Below are 27,500 nucleotides of genomic sequence, written 5' to 3'. Positions count from 1 at the left end.
ACATGCATACGTAGGCACTGCAGAAATAGCCTGAACTACTGAGTTTTTCTGAGGGGGGGGGGGTATTTTTGCTTTACAAATTATGACTGGCTCTCCCATCCAGTAACAGGATAAAGAGAAGCCCTTCCCAATTGCCACATTTTAATTTCCAGGTTTTCAGGTTTCCTCACTGGGCTTCACAAGTCATTCATACAAGCACCGTTTCCAGTAAGACCAAATGTGGACCAGCAGGCACTCAAATCCATAAAAAGACTGGTACCTACTGCAATCCTAGTGTCGGCCAGCCTTATTTCCTTGATTTACATTAAGCCCATTAAGGTTACTGCTGATGTCCTCCAGGTCACCCTTTGAGTCAGTGCCTTCAAGATCAGCCTTTGAGTCAGTGCCTTCACGGTCAAACTTTGAGTCGACTGGTGATTCATTCTTTAAAAGGTTTCAGTGTCAGCCATTTGGGATTGATCCTGTTGATTCAGGATATGGCATCAGTCTTCAAAACAATTTTGTAGTCTCAGCTGCATCAACCACACTTTGTGATTGCAAAGACTTTCATCTCCACCCAAAACATAACTTTGGCTACTGGTCATCTCTATGATCATGCCAGAGGGATCAGTGTGCAGTACTCCCTTTTACTGCCTTTGGAACAAGCACAATTAAAGGCTGATGGGAAGCACAAGTGCAAAAAGAGACACGAGGACTCCCTGCCGTGGGCTTTCATGCCAGGTTCTCCATAAGGACGTGGACATCAATTCCCCACCATTCCACCAAATGACTCAAGTTCTGTGAGGGTCTACAGATAAGAAATACAGGCTGACAGCCAGAAAAGCCCATGAATTCTCTTCAGTATATCCTGCAAGAGTACTTCCGCATGGCTGGTGAATTGGACACCATGGAGTTTACTGTTTTCACACCTTTTCAAGCATAGCCGGCCTTAGGCATAGGCCAACTAGGCAGCCGCCTAGGGCGCCGCTCTAACAGGGTCACTTTTCCAGTATTTATTTAATGTAGTTAGACCAGGATGGGGGCACCGGGTGGTGTAGTGGGGGGCATCATGGAGCCCTTTTGCCTAGGGCACCAGTTGACCTAAGGCCGCTCCTGTTTTCAAGGAGGAAGAACAAAACTCTCCTGCCACTCAGACTAGATTTGCTAGACTGAGTCTCGAAAGCCATATTTCACCATTTCAGTGGCAGCCCTTTAATGCCTCCTACTCAGCACAGGTCTCATATCCATCCCTCAAAGACTTCTGGGCAGTAAATAGCTTTGGAAGAAAGTTTATGAATCTTCCAGGTTTATCCTGCAGGCAAAGAAACATCTGTCATATATGCTGCCTTTCCACTGGGAGATGGCTGATGAAAATGACATCAATAACAATTACTTTATGTATTTTTAGTTAGTATTAGACTTGAAAACAGACAGAAAAAAAGAGTTCCTCTGATTCAGCTAAGATGCCAGTGATGCATCTAACTAGGGAGTATAAACCTAAAAGAATCACTCATGCTAACACATTCAAGGAAGATACAATAGTAGTCTGTATGCAGTTATAATGCAACCCACTAAACCTGAAAACAGCCTAGCAGGTGTGGGTGTGCAGGAGAACAGTTCAATCCATCCTTGACAGGTCTTGCAACTCAAATTTAACCGTTGGAAACAGGATACACAGACGACAGACAATGAGTGAGAGAGAGCGAGCGAAAGAGAAAAAAGCAGCGCCAGGATGAGTTTGAGATGATCATCCTTCATCTGGGGCACGTGAGTCATGGGGAACAGGAACCAAACTACAGATTCTCAGAGCAGTACAAATTGTTTCCAACAAAATAAATGGGGGATGGAAAGGGTGTGTACTCAACATCAAGGTGACCAAGTCAGTAGATGAGGATTTTAACGCCTCTGCTCACAGGAACATACATACATACATACATACACACAGTTTCCAAACTTTGTGACTATGGTTGTTTAAATTGGGTTAAAAGTTAAAGGGAAGGCATGTTTTAAACTCACAGCACAAAAAAGTTCAAATGGCAGTGTGAGTGAATATGTATTACAGATATCAAACACTTAAATTTCATAAGTGGGCAAGTAAATACAAGAACACCAAATCTGAAAACGCTTGTTGGTCTTTTCCAAGGGAACAAGCCCTCAGCACTATGAGGAAATGACAATCTGGTTGGCAGACTGGGAGTGCAATACTGGTGAGGAGATGGGGAGGAATGGGGGCTTCTAGCATGCTAGCAGACTGTAACTACATAGGAAGAAGGGTACCTAGCACAGCACATGGGATTAAGGGAACCCAATGTAAGCTATCAGAGCAAGTTCCACAGGTAAAATAAGAAGCCATGAGTTCTAGTACATGTCAAAGTCTTGGGGTTAGATGTTTTAAATGCAACCAAGAGAAACAAAGGTCTCAGGAAGCAGCATGCAGTGGTGGGTTGTCTACAACACTAAATTATATATTCGAAGTTTCAAAATTTTGAAACTCATATGTTCGATAACATATGAGCGAAACTTGAAACCTCGAATATATAATAAAAAAAGTAAAAAACACAAACACACCTATCTTAATGCTCTGAGCAGGGAGCACCCCCCCACCCCCCCCTACTTAAATATACCAACTCTTAGACCGCACTTCAGTGCAGAAAAGGCAAATGTTCCCATTCTGCACGTACACAGCCCTTGCCTTTCATCTTCGAACTTTTCAAAGTTCAATCATATGGTGTCGACCATATGATATTCGAACTTTGAAATATTCGGCAATTAATAGGGACCTGTCTACAACTAAGGTACCAGACTACAAGATTCTCTATCCAATCCTGGTGGAAAGAGACTACTGTCAAGACGGTTGCAGCCTAAAATATAACCATTGTTAAGCCTGTAGTGATAGAGGAGCAACACTTGGCTGGGCAGTCCATTCCTGTTAGGGTATTGGAAGGGGCACCTTTTCGAAGTGTGACTGGTCAGAATTTGGCTGACTGGGAAGGGGGGGAGCAAGCAGGTGGCTGTGTTCGAGTACATCTCAACTGAGATCCTAATAGGGGATGAATCTGTAACCATTTGTATACAAATGTACTGCACTGTCAACACAGCCAGACATGAAGACAAACATGCAGAAAGAGTAGCAGTAGGGAGATCCAGCTGAGACTCATACCATCAACCAGGGGTGGTGATGTAACTACTTCAGAGGGTTAGGTGATCAACAGTAGTTGACCAGGAACTGTGCCACATAAGTTGAAGGGTACTGAGCATCCCTTCGAAGGGACTGCCTAAAAGGCAGAGGAAGGTGGTAACAGACATCCTGAATAAGACACCACACCTCTTCTGGAAGAGGAGGTGGGGAGAGTCACAGACAAGGAACTGACAGGCTCAGTTCTCAGACCCTATCTTTATAGAACTTTAGGGAGGAAGCCCCTGATCTTCAAAAGGTAGAGTGTGCCTGGATTCCAAGATGGCTGCATTCTGAAGAGTAATTTGATCAGAGCTTTGCTAATTTGAAAAAGAAAAAAGCTGTAAAAAGCCAGTAAAAACTAAAAAAATTGGGTGAAAAATCAGTTACTGGTTAGTCATCCTATTGCCTGGATGCCAGCAATGAAGAAATCTAGAGAAACTGTGGTGGGGAAGAGTCTTGCAGCTTTTCAGCAAAATGCAGTTCAGATTTCAGCTTTGGTACAACAGATTGCTTCCAGTAACTGAGGGGGAAAAATAAAATGCATTCACAGCTGGAGCAATTCTGTATTTGAGCTAGGTTCCTCAATGGTCTATTGAACTGGGCCATAATGGGAGGAATACATAAAATTAAATGACAAAAGGCTGGAAACAAGTGTTAAGCAGATATTCAGATGAGCTGAAAAAACTGCAGAAATCAGATGACATGGAGGAATGACTGGCTGAGCAAGGCTTCTCCACCCAAGCAGTTTCAAGCAATTGTGATTAGAAGACAGGGCATGTAGAAAAAACTAGAAATTTTCTGACTGCATTCATTTTATAAAAGTACAAATACGTAACTGGACTGTATTCTAGAGCAGGACTTATTAACAGAAAGGGTGTGTCTGTGTGTGTCTATGTGCGTTTCAAATTGGCAATGAGAAAAAAGTCAAGACCTATAGTAGTAAAGAAACAGTAATTCTAGCAGAAAGAGTTGCTCCTGACAAAACTTGTGGCAGACAGGAAAAGTATTCACAACAGAGTAAAGTGCTTGCAGAAAATGATTATTCAGTGTACACAGGATTGCCAGATTTCTAGTGGGGCAGGTAGAGACACACACAAAAAAAAGTCCTTCACGCTAAGTGAAGACCCAAAAAAAAAAAGTTTTTCATGCGGAACAGCAGGCAGTTCTGTATTAAACATAAGAAGTTCCGCTTTTTTGATTGGCTCGTATCGCAGTATATCAGCCAATCAAAAAAAATCACACAGCAGAGCCTCTTCTGTTCAATGTGGAACAGCCCGCTGTTCCGCATTGAACAGAAGTGGCTCCACTTTGCGATTTATGATTGGCATGTATGCCGGTATACAAGCCAATCAAAAATTACAAAGCGGAGGCTGTTTCGCCAGGATTTTAAACCAGCAGTGCGGGAATCGGGATTGGGCTGCTGATCTCGGGGCAGTCCCGCTCAAATAGGGACATCTGGCAACCCTGACTGTACACCATGCAGAAAACAAGTGAGTTCATTCCTGCAATCAGGATTCAAGTTACTATATCCAGCTGTTTTAATTTTTTTTCCCCTGGAGAATCAAAGATTATAGCATCTGCTACAACAATTTGCACCTTAATCTTTTATCAAGAAAGCTCTTACGCTTTACTATTTATAGTTTAAAATTATCCAGTTGTTTCAACTATTTGACCATTCATTATAAAATTGCATGGCCAAAACATTATGGTGTATGTTTCTATATTACCGGTACTCTTTGGATATCATTGTGAACTCGTTTCCCCAAGTTGTGCCTACAAATAGTCACTACTGATCAGTGCACCACCCCTGTAAACAAATATACAAAAAATAAAAATGAAAGATAATTTGGATGCAGAATGGGCTAAAGAAAAAATGTTTAGCCAGCAAGCTGAAGGGGGGCTTTTTTCCTCATTTTACTGACAATAATGAAATCCAAAGAGAAAACTTGCCAGTGACACCCTTTACATTATTCCAAAGGAAATGACCAGGCAACAAGAAAGCCTAGGATACGACTAAAAAACTAGAAATACCTTCAACTTGAACCAGAGACCAGTGCTGGGTGGTCTAGATGATGACGATCAGCAATAATGTGAAAGTAAGAAAAAAATATATAAAGTGTCATTTCCAGAAGATGCAGCTAGGGCAGGAGAACTGTGCTTCCGCAAGAAGTAGCTAAACAAAACTGAAAGTTGCTGATTGTGTTAAATTGGTGAGAGGGCTCTAAAGCATAATTCCTACTTCGTCATTAATGTTTCGAAGGACAATGAAGAGACTGAAGATGTAACTACAAGTAAAAAGAAGCTTTTGATTCAAGTAAAATGTAATAAATGCCAAAGTAATCTGCACATTATATTGTGAAGTAGTTTTGTATAGCATGCAGGAGTATTTTAAATGTGAGATGGGAAGGGGGAGGGAGTGGTGGGAGTCTCCTCAGTGACTGCTGTTTATGCTAGTAATATTAAAGAAAGAAACCACTTTTTCTTGCCTATAACGTATCCATGGTACATACTGTAACAAGAAAAATTCTGGAAATGTTGGGATTTTGGTCTGCTTGAGGGTAGGGATGGAGATATAAATGTGTAGTGCCCATGTGTGTATTAAAATATAATATCTTCACTTTTCTTATACAGGTTGAGTACAGACTAATGTTCTAAATTTACACCGCAAAATTTTCAAAAGCAAATAGGCTAGGAAATGAAAAGCTAAAAATTGTAGCTCTCCAGTACTTGAAAAGTACTGTTGTCCAACACCCCCCCCCCTCATTAACAAGTACCAACAGTTGCAGATGATAAACATTTGTAGGTTAATACTATGCTATTGATATAGGAAAACCATTAGTAGCTTAGGAGGCGTTACTCCACGTTGGAGGCACCCATTAACATGACTAATGTAGACCTAGTTTCAACCACTTCTAATGAGGGGACCAAGTATTGGAGTGTATTTAAGATTGCCCACCCATTTGTAAAAGTTACACTTTAAGAGGATCAGGCAGCTACTTTGCTTAATATCCAATGGAAGTCTATTCCTTAAGAGGGATACTCTGAGATATATTTCAAGCCAGCAGGTCCAACTTGGTGGAAGTCAAGATCACTTTAACATGTGATTAGAGTGTCATGAGTTTTGCAGATGTGCAGATCATCAAACAAGACTGGAGCCTTCAAGGTGCTGCAGGCTTGACAGAGGTCACCTCTAAAAGTCCATATGAAACAAAAGAGACAGTGTTTAAAGGCAGTCTGAGTAGCTCAAGATGACTTACCCTTGATTACCTTAGTGAAAAAATTCTACAGTCTTACGCTGGGTCATACGTTTAGACAAATACATACATATAAAAGAAACCATTATACTCTATTACGGACCTGATGAGAGAGAAGGAAGGGATAACTTCCTTAGAACTTGAAGAAATACCCACAGTGATTAGTCTGGCTAGGTAAAAGGATTTCCCAACAGTAGACACATGGTGATCAAAGGATAGTTCACTGTCAATAAAAGTGTCAAAGTCCTCTAACAACAAACAGAGTAAACATTTAAAGGGATATAAATAGGCGCGTGGGTGCTCAGTTTTGTAAAACGACACAATGTTGCATTTTAGTAAGTGGTGTAGGCACCACTTATTGATGAATGTTCTCAACTCCCCATCCGACTTCCAGATTCTTCAAGAAGGAAAACCATCTCCAGGTTTGCAGTCATCTACAAATCTGGTCAGCCACAAGCCCTTGATTGACAGCCTTGACATGAGAGATGTAAATCCCAAAGAAAAACAACCCTAGATCTTTACAGATGCAGGCAATTAATTAAAAAATGACTGAAGAATGTGGTCCAAGGCATTTATATAAGAAACATCTTGATTAGTATTTAAAACGAACTGACAAGCAGTTCTGTGAAAATAAATGAAAAACGGATACGGAGAGAAGTTGATGCCTTTGCAAGTGGTTGTACTAAATAGAACAGTGCATGATTCAGCTTATTCTTTTAAAAGTAGAGAATGCACTACTTCAGGCTAGACATTATTTAAATGACAGCATGCAAGTTTTTCTCATATATGGGAGGGAACTAGAGATAGGAAAGGAACAGAAGGCATCTCTGGAAGAAGAAAGAGTCACTAGTATGACAGAACACAGCTCAAAAGTTTGGCTACAATCATTTTCTCCAACATTTCTTACAAAGTACTCTGTAGACAATCCTTGAAATTTGCTAGCTCATTACATTCCCAAACACATTTGATTTCCACGTTCATTCCCATCTCACCACCAGCAAGTGCCATCCACTTGAAAAATTCTGCTTGGTTTATAAAAATACCGATGTAAACACTTCCATGCAAAAACCCTAAATCTTCTGGACTTTGTTGCATGCATGACAGTCATACAGATGTCCTTCCACTGTTGTATATTGCCTCTCCATTCTATCTTCCCAATCTTTTCTAACCTCTTCTGATGGATTCTTGTTCATAGGTTCATACTAGGCTATCTGCCCTGGGGCAATTATAAGCCTAGCCCGATTCTGTATGGCTTACGCCACCCCTTGATTTGAGTATACTGTGCCCTTTTAAAGTTTAGTTTACTGTGCCTCTAATAGTGACATGGGAGTAATCCCTGGGACAAACCTACGATCCCCCATCCACTTATCGAGATTCTTCTTGAAGAGATTCAGTGAGGTGCTTTGCCTCACATGAACTGGAATTCTATTCCAGAGTGAAGGGAGCCTCTGGGTTATGAACCTGTCCCTCCAGCAAGTTCTATTTATTTCTGTGCTGAGGTTCAAGTCCCTCGAGCGTGTGGCTCTAAGGGATTTAGATTTACTGAGGTGGAGCATGTCCATTAATTCTGGATTTGACATAGCTTTGTATGTCAGGCATAGATCGCCTCGAAGTAGGCGGTATGCAACTGAGTAGAGCTGGAGTTTTTTTAACCGAGCAGTATATGGCATCTGTTTGAGACCAATGATCCTCTTGGTGAAATACTTTTGGGGTCTTTCTAATTGCTGCAGGTGTCGGGTAAGGTACATCCCAAAAGGGACACTGTATTCTATGATGGGCCTGATGAGGGATGAATAAAGGGGCACGATTACCTCTCTTGATCTAGATGTGAAACCCTTCGTGATGAGGTGGGCTATGTAGAAGGTCTTTCTAACCACTTTGGCAATGTGGTTTTCAAAGGAGAGATTGCTATCAACTTGGGTCCCCAAGGTCCCTAATAACTTTCTCTGTACTTAATGGGTTTCCGCCTATGTGGTAATTTGTGGGCACATTGTTTTTGCCAAAGGGTATGACTATACATTTTTTGGCATTTAGCTTTAAACCATAGCGCTGGCACCAGTTATCTGTCTCTGTGAGACCTTTTTGAAGGATGTTTGTGTCAGCTGGAGAGTTGATTATGGCGCCCAGTTTGCAGTCGGCTGCGAACTTGGTGAGCCATAGTCCTCCCACGTTTGCCTGTACCTCGGAAAAGTATATACCAAACAAGAGTGGTCCCAGGACAGAACCCTGTGGGACGCCACTTGTGACCGGTTTAGAGTCTGACATGGCTCCAGCAACTCTCACTCTGTGGGTTCTGTCTTTGAGCCAGTTTGCGACCCATCTTGTGACATAGGGGTTTATATTTAAGCTGGATAGCTTATCTATAATGCCCGAGTGGGGTATTGTGTCAAATGCCTTTGCAAGGTCCAGATAGGCTGTGTGGACTACCTTCCCTTCATCTATGGCTTTGGTGACTGTTTCAAAGAAGTCAACCAGGTTCAAAAGGCAGGATCTGCCCTTGACAAAGCCGAACTGGGTAGGATCTAGTGTCTGTAGGTCCCCAATGTCTTTGTTTATGAGCTCCATGATGATCCTCTCCATAGCCTTGCAGACTAAGCTAGTCAGGCTTATGGGGCGATAGTTTCCAGGGTCCGTGAGGCTCCACCTTTGTGGAGTGGGACCACTGTTGCTGTATGCCATTCTGTGGGCACATATCCTGTAGTGAGGCTGAGATTGTATAGCTGTTTTATTTGAGGGATTAGTTCCTCTTGTAGTTCATGTAGGACGCAACCTGGGACGCCATCTGGTCCCATGGAAGCAGTGTTTTTTGCTTTGGAGAGGGCAGCCTTCACCTGAGCATCTGAGATGTTTGGGAGGCAGCCCTCTGCCGGGATAGATACTTGCTCTTTTGGGGAGGAGGGGGTGGAGAAGTTTGCACTGAACCTGTCTGCCAGGATATTGGCGATGTCTGTGGGTTCAGTGTATTTTTTGTCATTCAGAACCAACTCAGAACAAGTCTGGGAGTTGCATCCCAGGTTTCTAACATAACTGAAAAAAGCCTTATGATTGTCTTTGGTGTCCTGTGCAATTTTTCTCTCAAGGCTGGCATTGGAGGATTTTATGAGGGATCGTAATTTTTTGCTGGTACTGATCAGAGATGCCGTCCCTATTAGGGATTTTGCTCTATCATGTAATAGCTTCCTCCTTCTGTTGTACAGTTTATTTATGGCAGGGGTCCACCAGACTGGACACCTGCCTTTGGATGATTGGGTCTTGGTTTTGTTTGGGATAGCATGATCCATGCATTCCTGGAGATGTCCGTAGAATGCATTTATATAGGATTCTGCAGTTTGAGCTGTAGTTTCCACTGGCCCTGGGGCCTTGAAGGATTCCACTTTGGTTTTGAGAAGTGAGAAGTTCGCTTTTGAGAAGTTTTTCACTGTGGTTTTTCTGGGCTGGGGGTGGGGTCGGGATGTGGACATCCAGTGAAATTAATTTATGGTCTGATCTTACCAATGAGGGATATACTTCTGGTGTGGAGCATAGAGTCCCCATGTTGGTAATGATCAGGTCTAGTATGTTGTCCCTCTTGTGGGAGTGGTGACTAGTTGTTCCATAGCATTTGAGTTTATAATTTCCAGGAATCTTTGGGCTAAGGTGCTGGGGCTTGAGTAGTGCTTCCAGTCAATGTTTGGGTAGTTGAAGTCGCCCAATATAATGGTGTTCGGAGAGATCTTCATGTTCTCCAATGTTTTCAGGAAAGCCGAATGGGATTCCTGACTTTGAGAGGGTGGTCTGTAGGATGCTATAAACTGAAAAGCAGTCTTGCCCACTGTTAGTTGCACATGGATGGTCTCCGATACTTCGTGCAATGCCACTAACCTAGAGGTGTGGATATCCTTGATAAATATGGAAACTCCCCCTCCTTTTGTGGTTCGGTCCGGGTTTTGGGGCCAAAAAGCATGATATGAAATATAGCCTGGTAGTGCTGGGGTGCTCTCTGGAGCCTTGAACCAGGTTTCTGTCACTGCACAGATATCGATGTTCTCCATACTGAGGAGAGCTTCGAGTGCGTGCATCTTGAGGTTAAGACTTCTGGCGTTTAGCAGCATTACCCTTAGTTTCTTGTTCCTTGTGCTGTCTATGGGGGTGGGTTTGACTTTTGAGCCTTGCCTAAAAAAGGCACTATGGGGGTGGCAAGAGCCTTTGCCAATATCCGAAAGCCCAGTGATGACAGGTGCAAGCCGTCCCTAGCGAAGCAACGTGGCTTGTCGAGCATGTCATCCCAGGCTGACAGACACTGGATCCCCTTTGAATGACACCAAAATTTTAGCCAATTGTTAAAATTGATCATTTTGTCTTTGTACTGTGGCATCATTCTAGGTGAGGGTAAGATGCTGCTCAAGGTTAGGGTCATATCAGCCTGGGCTACATGATCAGAGAGCTCCTCTATGTCTCTTTTCATGTAGTCCAGGGAGGTACGTCTCAGGTCATTCACACCAGCATGTACAATGACTGAGTCATATTTGTATTTGCTTTGGAGTGACCTGAGTGCTTGCATTATGTGTCGGATCCTAGCACCCGACAGGCAGCTCACTGTGACCTTCTCTTTATTCAGCCTGGTGAGCGGGACGTCAGTGTGTCTGACAATAGAGTCACCTATAACATGAGTATCAGGTGTGTTATTCAGCCTTAAGGGCTGTGGCTGCTTGGCACACTGACTTTGTGGGTTATGTGTTGTGTGTGTTTTGTTTTGAGGTAGCGTTTGCTTGGATGTCTGCTTTGGAGGTCTCTGTTGCTTAGGTAGATTTTTATTTAGAGCCTCCGAGTATGTTTTTGTGTATTTATGTGTTTGGTTCACTGATGTGGTGGGACTATGTGATACTGGAATTGTGTTGTGTGAGGTTACCTTCTCCTTCTAACTGGTTACACCAGTTTTGAGATGAGAGAGCTCAGCCTCCAGTTTGGCTAAATAGTTGCATCTCTCACATATATTTGAACCTGTTTGGAGGAGGACAGGGTTGTCCTTGTACATGAGACAGTTGTAACATTGCCTCAAAATTCCCAGATTCACCAGCTGGACTGGAGAGGAAACCATTGACAGACCTTTGGACATGCTAGAGTAATAGGGAAACTGAATTTAAGACGGACCAATAGAGGACAGGGTAATCGTAGAGAGTATAAGAGTAAGTAGTGCTTATGGTTTAATAGTGCTAACTTGTAGGATTATTTAATTGGACCAGTGAAGGACCTTAGAATGAGCATATGGTGTTTAAATTGAGAGATAGAGCAGTTCTAAGGGAAAAAGTGAAGAGCAGACTTTGTGGAGCCAGGAATAGTTTAAACCCAATTAGGCGGCGCTGCCCGTTGTTGCGCTATGCTCAAAAACGTGCAAAACCGCGCAAAAGAGGGTTTTAAGAGAGGAAGATGAAGGAGTTTTGGAATTGACCCAGAACGGCCAATAAAACTACAGTTTCAAGTCAGTAACCACTCCCACAGGGGCAGGCAGGTTGCTCAATATTTTTCACTGCCACTGATCAAGAGAGAGACTTTCCTTTAGCCCAAGCAAAAAATGGCCTCACAGAAACTTAGAAACAGTTCAAGAACAGCAAGCCTGTAACTGAACTTTTTTAAATCTTAGAAAAGTGGGAAAAAAGCAAGATTTTTTTTTTGTTTTTTTGTTTTTTCAGAGATAGCAGAGGTTAACAAGTATCAGCAAGTTATAACCGTGCAGTAAATGACCCCACACAAGAGTGCTAGGCCAAAGACAGATAAAATGCAAGTTTTGAGAGAAAAACGATTTTAAAAATAAGTGCAAACAGGAAATTCAGTAAACAGCTCTAGGTTGTGCTCTAAATACAGTTACTAATGCAGAAATCAAATTTAACAAGCCACAGTAGTCTTGTAGTTATCAAACATTATTTTATACGCCTTACTATGTTTAAAAAGCAGCCTCTGTAGAACTGCTCACTTTGCCCAAACACTTGTCACTGCCTGGTAAGGAAGGCAGTCTCTAACCTGTAGTCCAAACTTCCACTTGGCCTCATCCCACTCTATTACTTTTCCCAATACCTTGGTTCCTTTGCTATTTTTTCCAGTAAATTCCAGTCTCTTCTTGCCTACTTTCTACTACCTGCAGTTATCCTTATTGATAAAAATTTCCTTTCTTGATACCCGTCTTAGCTTTATTATTTTCATAAATTATTCTAAGAATTATCTGTATTGGGTGTTATGCTCCTTAAGGACCTGCAGCCAAAATCCTACTTCCTTTATTTCTCGAACTACACTCCCACAAGGCCAAAATCTTCCCTTTCTACTTCAACTTATAACGTTTTGGTTGTATTACATATATAAACCTTAACTGCATAGCTCAAAATTATCCCTTCATAATCAGGTAATCCTAAACTACCTTGTTCTATGGAGAGAATCACTTAACTCTTGCCCTCTTTCCCTGACTAATTCCTTCATCTCTATTATCAGGTGTGAGTAGTCGTGCATGTAGTATAGAAGAATGACCAGGACACGGCTAGCCATCCAATGGTGTGAACATTGGCTCCGGGTAACGGTCACCATAGATTAACAATGATGTTAACAACCTGACCCTATATACAATATGAAACAGGGGGGGTTGATAAAGATGTATTAACCACTTATCTTTTAACTGATAAAAATGTTTAGTCCATTTAGTAGTATATACAGGAAAAGTGTATTTTTAATTGCTTGCATCTTTCTAGCCATAACCAAGAGCTTCCATATTTTCAGATTTTTGTTTTAGCTTGATTACTCTTTCCCCCACATAAGCTTAGCTACGATAATTTTAATCCATACCACTAAATACTTCATCTTATTGTGTCCTCATAAATACTAGCATTGCTGAACTAGTTCATGTGAGGGTACACAGTTTACTACAACAGCCTTGGCTTTATCTTCATTTATTTAACTTCCCAAAAGGATATGAAAAACTGTCCCAAACTGTTTCACAACACAGAAATTTCCTCTTCTAGCTTTATCAACTACAAGATAATATCTTTAAAACAAAGCTAACTTTGCTTATCATACCAGTTATATCCTTGAATTTCAGAGTCTTATAAAGTAAATTTAGGAAGCCTTAGCTGTTTTCTGCCAACTAGAAACATCAGGCAGTGTTAGCCATGTGTCAAGACATAGTTCTGCAAAGAAAAAGCATACAGCTAGGAGATGTAAAAGTTACAAAAACTTGAACATGACAGACATGTTTCATACAGTTATTGGCTTGTAATAGTTTGTATTAGCCCATGACAACTGGATATGAAAGAGGTACTTGTATTCATCACAGATGTCAAACTTGTAAAAACTGGTCATGTTAAAAGATAAAATATTCAGAAATGTTCTTCTTTCGGCTTTTTCCTGGTTAGGGTTCACCACAGCGGAACTCCGGTCCGCTAATGATTGGCAGTAGATTTTTTTACAGGTGCCGGTGCCAGCTCGATGCCCAACATTCAACAAAGGCACGTCCATTCTACACATGTCTTTCGAACGCCACTCTGAGAATATTGTAAAACATCCACATAGCCTGGCAGAGAACAGTTTTCTGATTCAGGTAGTTTTTGTACTTGTAGTTATGGCTTGCTATAGTTTAGCTTCACTTGTTTGGTGATTCTCAAGATGCTGCTGTACTTCATGAATACATATAAACACTGCAACATACCTGCGTGTCCAGAACACTTCATTCCATAAACACCATCACTGGTGATCCATACCATGAACACAGGACCCAGAAGAATCTGGCCCAGGGTAGCCTGGCTGGTTGGAGCGGACAATTTTCTAGGCCTTAGATGGATCCATACAACTGAACTGACATCCAAACCAACAAAGGTAGTGAATGGAACTCTTGAGGATGCCCTTGTAATGGGCAAGGACAGAGTCATGATGGAAAGTGACTCGGAGCAAATGACTTATGCTTACTGCATTTTCTGCATGAAGTAGACTCGAGAAAAGGCGCCACTTCGGTGTTTATCACCTTTTCAAATAGCCGACTGTAAAAAGTTTAATTTGTTTTTAGAATGACATATTTGCAGTGTAATGTATTACAAATGTAAGCACAAAGGGGAGTTTCCCTGATAATGAAAGTAATTTTGGATGATTAAAGCAATGTTAGTGCTTTTCAGGTCTCCAGTGCATTAATGACACCAGTATATACAAGTACTTCACTGCATACATGACAAGGTAGATAACAGGAATTACACTAAAGAAAATGTGCACAGACTTGTATGGCAAGTATATTGCCAGGAATCCATGTAATTTATCAGAGTTTTTTTTTTTTTATATATACACTTTAGTTTATATGATACACAGACTACCCTGCACTGATCAGATGTTCACAGTCGTCCTGCCATCTTAATTTTAAATGTGAGCGTGCATTATGAAAAGCAAAATGATGCAAGCCTTTTCTTCAAACATTATACAGGTGACTTAAGTTCTACTCTACCAGTAATGAGTACCAGATTTTTTTCCACAGAACACCTTTACTGCAACCATCAGATGAAGTTTAAACTGAAACATATCAAATCAAAGTTCATTCTGAGAGTGCAAAATGTGCATACGCTGTTCAGCAAAACTAACCTCACTGATAGTAGAGTAGGTCCTTTTCTCCAATGTTGTGCAACTTCAAAGTTGGTATATACAAGTTTGGGGGTATCATCTACCTACTTAACTGAAAAAAACTACCTGAAACTTAAAAGGTATAAACTGCTCGGCTACTTTTGCTGACTAGAAATAATAGTCAAGCAGTGCTAGTAATGTGACACTGGGTCAAGACACAGCCTCGCAGGGAAAGAAAGCACAAAGCTGACAGATACATTTTTCAGGGCAAGACCTTGAATATGAGAGAAGTGCTTCACACTGTCATTTTTTGAAAGAAATATATTTTTTACATTCATCACAGATGAAGAATTTACAGCAACTGAATATGTTTTAGTTTAGCCACAGCATGATTAATCCAGGATTCATGTTCCTGTTTAGTAGCTCCCAAGACAAAAAACAGAATGCATTATACTGGTCACATCATCCATCTGCAACAGTTCTGTGAACAACAGTCCTGGTCATTGCGAAATATCAAATGGTAATTCAAAAGTGTATCTTCCTGGTGGAATATTGAAAGTGTGCAGTTATTAACCATGCCCGGTTTAATTTGCCACAACCTGCAACTGTCTGTAGTGGATAGTGTTCCCTTTTAAAAACTGGTCTAAAAGTCTATGCTTGTCCTGCTTCATAAATGTAATCACACTGCTAACCTACTCAGTTCTTGGGTGCAGGAACTACTGGACATACATCAGGAAACATTCTGATAGCATTTTCACCTGGCAGAAGGTGAAATCAAGAAACCAAATATACACATTTCTGCAAAATGTCACCACAAGAATCTAATGCTGCAGATTCCTAATTAAGCTGCTCCAGGATTAAATTTTACTGAGATACCGCTAACTATACTTCCACCCATAATGGTAAAATTTTCTGGAACTGTCCAGGAGAAATATCCAAACTGATGTAAGTATTAAAGTGCAGACTATTAAACCTGTGCACTAAGAAATCTCTTCACTAGGACATGCCTCCTATAATATCAACTAACACGATGCAGTTCATAGGTGTGTACTAGGCTAATGGCCCTGGAGCCTTTACAAGCCTAGCCCACAGAAGTGCCCTGGCATCATGCAGCCCGAAGTTAGTTCGCAGTGCCTCTATCAAGTAGAGCCACTGGAGTGATCCCTGGGGTGAACTTTCTATTACCCATTCACTCATCAAGATTTCTCTTGAAAAGGGACAGCAAGGTGCTCTGCTTGACATGCAAGGGTAATCTATTCCAGAGCATGGGCAGTCTCTGGGTGAAGAACCTGTTCCTCCAGCATCTTCTGTGTTCTGTTAATTGTAGTAATGAGGTTGAGGTCTCTGGAGCGTGTGGTGGGGAGGAATTGGGATTTGTTTAGATGTAGCATTTTTAACAGAGCTGGGTCAGACATGGCTTTGTAAGTCAAGCAGAGATTGCCTCTAAATAGGTGATATGAGACACAGAATAGCTGAAGTCTTGAGTCTGTCCATGCAGGACATGTGTTTAATGCCTAGGATCCTCTTCGATACTCGATTAGTCTAATGAGGGAAGAGTAAAGAGACTATAACCCTTTTCTTCCTGGATGCAAAACCCTTGGTAATGAGATGTACCACATGGAAGGACTTTTTGACCACAGTGGCAATGTGGTAGTCAAAGGAGAGGTTGCCGTCAACCTGCATCCCCAGATCTCTTATGTGTTCAGTGGGCTCCCATCGATTTAGTAATTACTGGGAACTGAGTTTTCACCAAAGGGTTAAGCTTAAGGCCATGGTTTTGACACTAGTCATTGGTCTCAGTGAGGCCTTTCTGTAGGATGTCTGTATCACTTGGAGAGTTAATAATGGCTCTCGGCTTGCAGTCGTCTGGGACTTGGTCAGCCAGAGTCCCTTTGTGTTGGCCTGGACATCTGAGAAGTAGATGCCGAACAGGAGAGGACCCAGGACCGATCTCTGTGGGACTCCACTCGTGACTGGTCAGCAGTCTGACTTGGAGTCCGCTATTTTCACATTGTGTGTTCTGTGGGCCAATTTGCAACCCACCTAGTGATACAAGGGTTAATGTCTAGTTTGGTGAGTTTATCAATAATTCCCAAGTGAGGAATGGTATCAAAGGCCTTGGCCAAATTGAGGTAGGCTGTATGCACTGCCTTATATTCATCCACAGTCCTGGTGACTGACTCAAAGAAGTCAACCAGGTTGAGCAGGCACGATCTCCCTTTCACAAAGCAAAATTGTGTAGAGTCTAGAGTTTGGAGATTTTCTATATCTGCTAATCAGGTCCATGATGATGCGCTCCATAGCTTTACATTTCAGACTCATCAGGCTAATGGGGCAATAATTCCCAGGGACTGTAGTCTCTCCCCCTTTATAGAGAGGGATGACTGTAGCAGTGTGCCATTCAGTAGGGAGAAAGCCTGAGGTGAGCCTGTGACTAAACAGGGCACACAGATGTGAAGCCAATTCGCTTTGTACTTCATGTAGAACACAGCCAGGGATATTGTCGGGTCCCATGAAAGCTGTATTCTTGGCCTTGGACAATGCAGCTTTAAACCTGTGCTGCTGTAATGCTGGGTGCCTAGCATTCTTACGGTATTGTGATTGGTCCTTTAGGGGAGGAGAGAGGGGTAAAGTTGGCACTGAATCTGTCAGCTAGTATGCTGGCAATATCTGCTGGCTCAGTATAGGAGGTAACTTTGTGCAGTAACTCGGAGCAAATCTGGGTATTGCTGTGGAAGTTATTGATATAACTATAGAAGGCTTTGTGATTAAGTGTCTGCCGTAATTCTGCCTTCATTGCTGGCTTTGGATTATTTGATAAGGAATTTCAACTTTTTGTTGTGCCTAATAAGGGAATTTTTCCACCTCTTCCTGAAACAGTTTCTTCCTTCTGTTGTAGAGTTTAACGGTAGGCGGCCACCAGATTGGCTTCCATTTTTGGAGGACAGCATCTTGTTTCTGTTGGGTATGGCTAGTTCCATGCATTTATGCACGTTCGTACAGTGCACTGGTGTATAATTCGGCAGTCACGCAGCTATTTTCCATTGGCATGGGTGCCGTGAAGTTAGCCACCTCTGTTTTAGGGGCCCAAAGTCAGCTATGGAGAAGTTTTTCAAGGTGGTTACCTTTGTGGGGGATGTGGATTTCCATGGTGATTAGTTTATGGTCACATCTGACTAGGGAGGGATTGACTACTGGTGTAGAGCAACAGTTGCCCATGTTAGTAATAACCTGATCAAGGATGTTGCTTCCTCTAGTGGGGGTCAGAATGAGCTGGTCCAGGGCATTGGAAATGATGAATTCCAGGAAGCGTTGGGCCAGTGTATTGGTGCTTGAGTAGTTTTCCCAGTTGATGGCGGGGTAGTTAAAGTCTCCTAGTATGAGAGTGTTGGGTTGGACCTTGACAGATTCCAGGGTGCTTAGGAACATGGAGTGAGAGTCTAGGGACATGGTTGGGGACCTATAGCAGGCTATGACCTGGACTGCCGTCTTACCCAATGATAGTTGTACCTAAAGCATCTCAGATGAGTTATGCTGGGCTACTAGTCTGAAGGTATGCACATCCTTTATGAATATGGAAACACCACCACCTTTGGATCTTCAGTCCATGTTTCGGGGCTGAAAGGTGTGGAATGAGTTATAGCCTGGTAGCGCAGGGGTGCTTTCTGCCACTTTAAACCAGGTCTCCGTTATAGCACAAATGTCGATGTTCTCCATTTTGAGGAGTGATTCTAGCAAATGCATCTTGAGATTTAGACTTTTAGCGTTGAGAAGCATGACCCTCAGATTTCCACTGTAACAGCTATAAATAAATGCAATTTGGTCTTTGGAACACTGCCTACAAAAGGTACTACATGGGTGGCAAGAGCCTTGGCCAGTACCCAGAAACCCAGGGGTGACAGATGCAGGCCATCTCTGGCAAAGCATCAAGGTCTATCTATCATGTCATCCTAAGCACACAGATACTGGATCCCCTTAGAATGACACCAGAAACTTAGCCAATTGTTGAAGTCAATCATTTTCTATTTGTACTGCGGTATCGTCAGTTGGCCAACTACAAAGACAAAACGTGTAAAAGTATTTTAAATTTCCTGTATCTATACTTACATTTTAAACAAAATTTAACCCACAAGCTTTAATGCCCAGAATGCAAGCAGATTTGCACACAATGCCCAACAACTTCAGTGCTTTAAATGCAAATTAGGAGAAATATTAATTATGCTCAGTATTAAGCATAAAGGAAGCATTTCTGTTATGAAACATAAGCTTTTCTGACCAACAAGCAATCTCAGTACAATATGTGCCTTGTATTGCACACTGGTTTGTCATTTAAAATGCATCTACTAACATTTTCTTTCTACTTTCATCTTTTAAGCTCAAGGGCATGTAAATCATACAAAATAAATTTATATTACACACATTTGTGAAATTACTTTTACCACCATATAACAAAACATTTGATTAAATGCTTTGCAATTCCCTTTTTTTTGTGTCTATTGTGACGCCACTCTCTGGGCCAGTAATCAGGGAGCCTCAATCCTCACCACTGACACCGGTGAGGGACGTTTACTTGAAACAAAAATAGATGCATACAGTATTTCCAAATGCAGCTCTCTGCAACAAGCACAATTTCCCTTATTAGCACACAGGGAACACATTCCAGTCCTGGGGCTGGGTTTCCCTCTCTCATCAATCCCCAAATAAGACTCCACACTGACCATAGCTGTACACGAGTCCTCAGCAGTGTTCCAAGCCAGGTCCTCCTCCACCTTCTCTATGAAACCAGTGCTCTGTGTTTCCTGCTCCAACACACACACACACACACACACACACACACACACACACACACACACACTCACTAAGATGGGTTACAGCATCTGAAAGCTATAAAACCATTTCAAAAGCTTCCACCCTTCCAGGGTAGCAATTAGTTCTACAGTTTGATTTTAGATTTTGTTGCCTTACTAAGTTTGGACTACCCCATCTCCCCTGGACTACCCCATCTCCCCTGGACTCAGACTTGTTAAACAGCCTATCTGGCATCTGCTGGTTCAGTGATACCAGAGTGTGAGGTCTGTTCCCATTTTAACAGGCATTTACTAGTCCATCCTCAAGAAATCAGTTCTTTCTAATCAATGTGGAGAATTTGTGATCAAAATCCAGATATTAAAAGGGCCATTTATGCAAAGATGCATTAATATTTTACATGTCATGCCCACCACAGTACACACCAGTCTGCCTTTACATCAACAGAAACCAGTGAGACATACTAAAGGGCAGTTATAGACCTCTTACTGAAGACAAATCAATACATATGCCCAGTCTTGGTTCTTGGAATCTAAGCAGCACACAACAACATGGATCACAGAATCCTGACTGAGTATTTCTGCACTTGCTCTGCCTTTCCTGCTATAGCTAAATTTTAGGCTCTTTCTGCCAACATGCTGGCTGCTGCAGGATTTGTGCCTGGCTCCTTTACTTTTAATGATGTATACATTTCCACCAAGAGAGGTTACTTACGGCAGAAGTATACATTACCAACACTCTGTTGAGGACACTCAGCTATGCTACACTTTTCTATGGGATTTCCTTCCATGGGTTTACTCCTTTCATTTGTATCGAACTCAATTAGTTAGTACAGGTTTCCATAAATACTTTATGATTGTTTAGGTTTTAGTTTGTTTTGGCTCTATATTCATACTCTGACAAAAGCAGCAACAATAGCTGTTTTGTACCTTCTAGGCCAAAAGAGAAATTAAGTCTTTTGTGATGAGTGTTCAATAACTGAATATTAATTTATTTAAATATGTTAACCAGGGTAGAATAATTAGGATGCTTATGTTCAAGTAACATAGTCAATACAGGAGAAAGATTTTAGACTTTTTATTCTGTAAAAAAAAAAAAAAAATACTGAAATGAGAGATTAATGGATTGTGCATTAGCTAAATATTTTAGAATTAACAGACCTAAAATTTGTAAGCTTTTGGACTACCCAAGATCCATAAGTTTGGTTTGGTCCCCACAGGCCAATAGTGGCCAGGAACATGGAAAATACAAATTGTTGTGCAGCACAGTAGTGCAAGGCAAGTTTTTTTTTAAGACCCTTTTGATATCACTGTGATAAAGAAAAATGTTGTTTCAGAGAGTGATTTACTTCTTGCCACTAACACTGAACCACTACATTCAGTAATACCTAATTTAGGACTGGAAATGGTCCAGCTTAGAGTACAAAGAAGGGCATCAAGAGCATCCAATAGTGAAGAACAAAGATCAAACAACTTACACGTTTACTTCTGATGCACATAACATGTCAAAGTCTGTGATAACACATACTTATGTAAGCATCAGCATTGCAATGTAGCAAGACATTTTCAAAGAGAAACTGGATGGAGGTTGTAGGTATACAGAAGCACAGAAAGAAACAGACACACACCATAACAAAATCTATGTCACTTGTCTAAGGGCTACCAAATGACACAACGGATTCTTCTCAATGTCAGCATCAGCATTGCAATGTAGCAGACCATACTCACGAACAAGAGAGGAGGGTACAGGTATGCACATACATAATTACACACAAACACAATAACAAAATCCATACCAGTTGTGTATGGCTATCAAACGACATAACTGATGCTTCTCACTGACAGCAAAAAAGGATAAGGCATTCCTCCTTGAAAAGAGGAGATCCCTGGCTATTAGGTGATGTGGGGCTAATACACCAGTTGGGATGGGCAAACAGACATAAGAAGGACCTTCAATGGGCAAACGTATCCTTGCATATTTCTGTCTAAAAGGTAGACTGCCTACCTTCATCCACCCTCTCTGCTTTCCCTACTGTCACAACAACACTGTCAACCCAATACTTCATTTTCTGCATGACAAGCCTTTTATTATTTTCTGTTTCTTCTCACATTTGGCCATTAGTTTTATCAAGTGTCTGAAATATCTCAACATTTTTTTACTCTATTTGTCAGCACACAACCTTCTCATGAGTTACCGCTTTCAAACTTGGAAATAGAGTTTCCAGTTCTGAAATCTCATCTAATGAATCCAACCTGTAGTTGGACAAGGGCACCACAATGCTGGGCAAGACAAACACATCCTTACACTGTTAGCAGCCAAGAGATCCCAATTACTATTTTAAAATAAAAGGGAAGTAGTTTCATGGGAAATGAATTCTGTTTCTATTGCAGCCAAACAGAATTATCTGTATATTTTTTCAAGCCATTTTAAATAAAGTCTGAAAAAACAATTTTACAAAAATCCAGAACATACCAAAACATGGTATGCAAATACCTGTAACTATGGATCCAAATTTGCAACCTTTGAGGACCCCAGAAATTGCCATTCTAGCAACTGTTCTGTCTCCAAGCACCCATCTTAAATTCAAACACAAACTTTCAATCTATCTGAACATGACCTAAATTAAGCATTACACTAAAGAATGCTGCTGGTTTTATTTTAAATGTTGATTTTATGCAAACTTAATCTTTCTTTTCAAATAGATCTACAATTCCATTATCATGTGGGCCAACTGTCTGCACAAACAGAAACGTTATTAAGAATATATACATACAGAATGTGCAACAACTCATCACAAAATTTGTTCCCAAATTTCACTGTACCAAATATCTGTTACACCTCCATACCTTCATACACTCAATATACGTAGATGTAAATTTATGCGCATACTTTGCACATACAAATATTACATTGCATAACATCTTCTTCTCTTTCGGCTGTTCCCATTAGGGGGTCACTACAGCAGATCATCTATTTCCATTTCTTCCTGTCCTCTGCATAGTGCTGTGTCACACCAACCACCTGCATGTCCTCTCTCTCCACATCCATAAACCTTATCTTAGGCCTTCCTCTTTTCCTCTTACCTGGCAGCTCCATCCTTAGCATCCTTTTCCCAATAAACCCAGCATCCCTCCTCAGCACATGTCCAAACCAACGCAATCACACCTCTCTGACTTTGTCTCCAAACCGCCCAACCTGAGCTGACCCTGTAATATACTGATTCCTAATCCTGTCCATCCTTGTCACACCAGTGCAAATCTTAACATCTTTAACTCTGCCACTTCCAGCTCTGACGCTTGCCTTTTTGTCAATGCCACCGTCTCTAACCCATACAACATAGCTGGTCTCACTACCCTCTTGTAGACCTTCCCTTTCACTCTTACTGGTACCAGTCTGTCACAAATCACTTCTCTTCTTCACCTCTCTTCCACACTCACCATTACTCTGAACTGTTGATCCCAAGTACTTAAACTCATCAACCTTCACCAACTCTACTCCCTGCATCCTCACCATTCCTCAATCCTCCCTCTCATTCACACACACATATTCTGTCTTAGTCCTGCTGACCTTCATTCCTCTCCTGTCTAGAGCATATCTCCACCTCTCCAGGGTCTCCTCAACCTGGTCCCTACTCTCACTACAGATCACAATGTCATCTGCAAACATCATAGTCCATGGGGCTTCCTGTCTGATCCCGTCTGTCAACCTGTCCATCACCATTGCAAATAAGAAAGGGCTCAGAGATGATCCTTGATGTAATCCCACGTCCACCTTAAACGCATCTGTCACTCCCACTGCAGACTTCACCACTATCACACTACCCTCGTACATATCCTGTTACCACTCTTACATACACTCATGACTTCCTCATACAATACCACAACTCCTCTCTAGGCACCGTATCATATACTTTCTCCAAGTCCACAAAGACACAATGCAACTCCTTCTGACTTCTCTATATTTCTCCATCAACACTCTCAGAGGAAACATCACATCTGTAATGCTCCTTCCCAGCATGAAACCATACTGCTGATCACGAAGCATCACCTCCCCTCTTAACCTAGCTTCTACCACTCATTCCCATAACTTCAAGCTGTGACTAATCAGTTTTATTCCTCTGTAGTTACTACAGCTCTGTACATCAACCTTATTTTTAAAAATAGGTACCAAAACACTTTTTCTCCACTCCTCAGGCATCCTCTGACTTTCCAAGATTTCATTAAACAATCTGGTTAAAAACTCCACTGCCATTTCCCCTAAGCACATCCATGCTTCCACTGATATTGCATAATATACATCTGTACATACCTATACCTATACACATACACAGTGAGGGTGTAGGGGTGTGTGTTTCAGTACTTTTCCCGGCTGGTGTTCCAGTTTATGAAAGCATAGCCGTGGCAGCAAAGTTTTGCAAAACGATATCGCCCTACAGCAAAATAGCAAGCAGCCAACCACAAAACCAACTTAAACTAAAACACTAATGTAAAGTTACAACACTAGCCAGTTAACCTTGCCTAGTCTATCACTAGTAATCTTTTATACATAAGTTGTTTCATTTTTCTGAACTACATGGTCACTACCAGTTAATGGACGACAGCTTGGTTACAAAAGCTTTATTTATGTACTGCTCATCAAACACAAGGTCAAATAAATAGAAATCAGGACAAGGACGATGGTAACACTGACCACACCAGATATACAAAAAAAAAAAAAAAACAAAAACGACATGCCATACCGTTATTTGGCTGTAGTGGTGTCTTGAGAAAATGTCCCTTTACAAATCCTGATCTTATAGTGTTGAACCTGCCAGCAAAGCCTGCAACAACCCTCAAAAGACTCATGCCAGCCATGCTAGTTGAGGAACAGCTTTGCACTTATTACAATGTAGTTTGATGTCAGAGGGGAAAGTACTACGTTTATTTAGGTCCGACTATGTTCAGTCCACAAAAACTAAACAGGCGCTCTTTAAAGACAGTTTTTTTAATTATTATTACATTTTCCCGGCATTAATTAATTACGAATCTTGTGAACTGCGACCGACATATGAATTAATGTTAACAAATATATGCACCGTTTCTTAATTAATACTAGCAAATACATGCACCTTTTCTTAACTCAGGAAGTTTTTAAGTACTAACGTAGTAGTTTCCTTTAAAATGGCTGCGACCTTAGCAGGACGTGTGTTATTTCTTTGCAAACAGTTTTCAAATGTTTTGCGTTTAGATTGTGTTGTTTCAGAGCACGTATGTAAACAAGCGTATGGCAGAATACAACCAACTGCATTTAGGTAAACGAGACTTTTGACAAGTAATTTTCATGTTGTTTCATAGATGGGCAGTTAGGGTTTCACTAGGTTAAACAGTATACACTTCTGTTGCCTGCCTATTAATGTTCTCAGTATACTTTATCGTTATTATAGCACTGTCAGGTGTTTTAATAGTTACCGAGATTGAGTATTTTAAGTATTTAAAAGCTGTCGGAAACCAGTACTGGCACAGAATTATGTGAACATCGCTTTGACACCATTGCAGTGAAAGCAAACCGATTAATTTTTAGTTCTCGTCTTGCAGCTCTCCGTTCCCCGCATGTACCATAGCTATGTTAATCTTGTTTACATAATGAGGAAGAGGATAGTATGGTGCAGCACCATAGTTTGTCACGGGCACCTACTCCTGCACATCACCAGGTAGTTGACTTGGCCGTAAAGTAATACTTTATGCGGATTTCTGATACGCGTTGAAACTGGTTAACGAGGAGTAAGTAATGGTAGTGGTACCTGAACTGAGTATTTTCTTTAAAATAAAATTGTTTGGATATATGGCAAGCTAGCAGTAAAATATTTGAGTAAGTCAATACAATAAGTAAGTATAGCCCCTCTATAGACACAAACACATAGCAAACTCTGAGCATTACAATTCATAGCAAAGCGTCACAAAGAACAGCATATGTATTATGTGATATACATATATACGTGTGTGTGTGTGTGTGTGTGTATATATATATATATATATATATATATATATATATATATATATATATATATGTAGGTTGGTACAAGGCTTGGGTCTAATGAGGGATGAGTACAGTAGGATAATGACCTCCTTTTTGTCTGGATGAAAAGCCCTTAGTGATGAGTTGTGCCACATAGAAGGATTTCCTGACTGTTGCAATGTGGTTATCGAAGGTGAGACCACTGTCCACCTGTGTCCCCAAGTCTCTTATCACACTTTCAGTGTTTAGTGTATTGCCACCTATGTGGTAATTCACGGGTACATGTTTTTTCCCAAAGGGGATAACTGTACATTTCTTGGCATTAAGCTTGAGCCCATGGCTCTGGCACCAAGTATCTGTTTCTGTAAGGCCCTTTTGTGGAATATCCGCATCATTTGGGGATTCAATAATGGCTCCCAGTTTGCAATCATCTGCGAACTTTGTTAGCCAGAGTGCCTTAGTGTTGGCCTGTACTTCAGATAAGTAGGTGCCAAACAAGAGCAGTCCTAGGACTGAACCCTGAGGTACTCCACTTGGCTGGAGCTGGATTTGGAGTCTGCAACTTTTATAGTCTGGGTTCTGTCAGTAAGCCAGTTGGCAACCCATCAAATTACATAGGGATTTATGCCCAGCTTAATAGGTTTATCTATGATTCCAGAGTGGAGGATGGTGTCAAAGGCCTTGGCGAGGTCCAGATAGACTGTGTGGACCACCTTACCCTCATCCACAGCTCTGGAGACTGATTTGAAGAAGTCAGTCAGTGGGGTCCAGTGTTTGAAGGTTGCCAATGTCTTTGTTTATAAGTTTGATGCCCTTGCAGATCAGACTCGTCAGACTGATGGGGTGGTAGTTCCCGGGATCCAAGTTGGATCCTCCCTTGTGGAATGGGATAAATGTAGCTGTGCGCAACTCAGTGGGCACGAAGCCTGAGGTGAGGCTGTGATTAAACATGACACTTAGGTAAGGTGCCAGTTCATTTTGTAGTTCATGTAGTACACAGTCCGGGATGTCATCTGGTCCCATGGATGCTGTATTCTAAGCTTTGGAGAGTGCGGTTTCTACCTGTTTGGCCGTGATTACCAGAATTTGGCAATCTTTTGGTATTGAGAAGGGCCCTTTAGGGGGTGAGGGGGGGATGAAGTTGGCACTAAATCGATCCGCCAGGATATTGGCAATATCCTTGAGATGAGTATATTTAATGCCTTTCTGTTATAGCTCAGATCATATCTGAGCATTGCCATTTAGATTCTTGACTTAACTGTAAAATGCCTAGTGGTTGTCTTTGGAATCTTAGGTAATTTTATTTTTGTAACTAGCTTTGGAGGATTTTATGACGGATCTCAGCTTCTTACTGAGGCTGGTAAGGGAGTTTTTTGCATCCTGGGATTTTCCTCTTTTGTGCAACAGTTTCTTTCTTCTGTTGTATAGTTTATTTATGGCAGAGGACCACTAGATTGGCTTCCTTTTTTTGGAGGAGAGCATCTTGGTTCTATTTGGGATGGCACGATTCATGCATGAGTAGATGTGCTCGTACAGTGCCTTAGTGTAGGATTCAGCAGTCGAACTTTCAGTGTCTCTGTGAGTGTGTGTGTGTGTCTCTGTGAGTGTGTGTGTGTGTCTCTGTGAGTGTGTGTGTGTGTGTCTCTGTGAGTGTGTGTGTGTGTGTCTCTGAGTGTGTGTGTGTGTGTCTCTGTGAGTGTGTGTGTGTGTGTCTCTGGTAGTGTGTGTGT

General features: G+C 41.4%; 2 protein-coding genes across 2 annotated transcripts in view; one reads left to right on the top strand and one right to left on the bottom strand.

The window, feature by feature from the left end:
• Nucleotides 1-24,683, bottom strand: part of NDUFB5 (NADH:ubiquinone oxidoreductase subunit B5) — a 364,099-nt gene extending 339,416 nt beyond the window's left edge. The window contains exon 1 of the mRNA XM_044070381.1: nt 24,515-24,683. Coding sequence (XP_043926316.1) covers nt 24,515-24,629 — 115 coding nt within the window. The 5' untranslated portion in view covers nt 24,630-24,683. The remainder of the gene's footprint in view (nt 1-24,514) is intronic.
• A 94-nt stretch (nt 24,684-24,777) lies between these two features.
• The window catches only part of MRPL47 (mitochondrial ribosomal protein L47), a 402,300-nt gene continuing 399,577 nt past the window's right edge, over nt 24,778-27,500 (top strand). Inside the window, exon 1 of the mRNA XM_044070380.1 lies at nt 24,778-25,066. Coding sequence (XP_043926315.1) covers nt 24,936-25,066 — 131 coding nt within the window. The 5' untranslated portion in view covers nt 24,778-24,935. The remainder of the gene's footprint in view (nt 25,067-27,500) is intronic.

The sequence above is a fragment of the Protopterus annectens genome, chromosome 4.part1 (assembly GCF_019279795.1).
Source record: "Protopterus annectens isolate FY-2018-M chromosome 4.part1, PAN1.0, whole genome shotgun sequence".
Lineage (NCBI taxonomy): Eukaryota > Metazoa > Chordata > Ceratodontiformes > Protopteridae > Protopterus > Protopterus annectens.
This window is presented reverse-complemented; position numbering and strand designations above follow the sequence as displayed.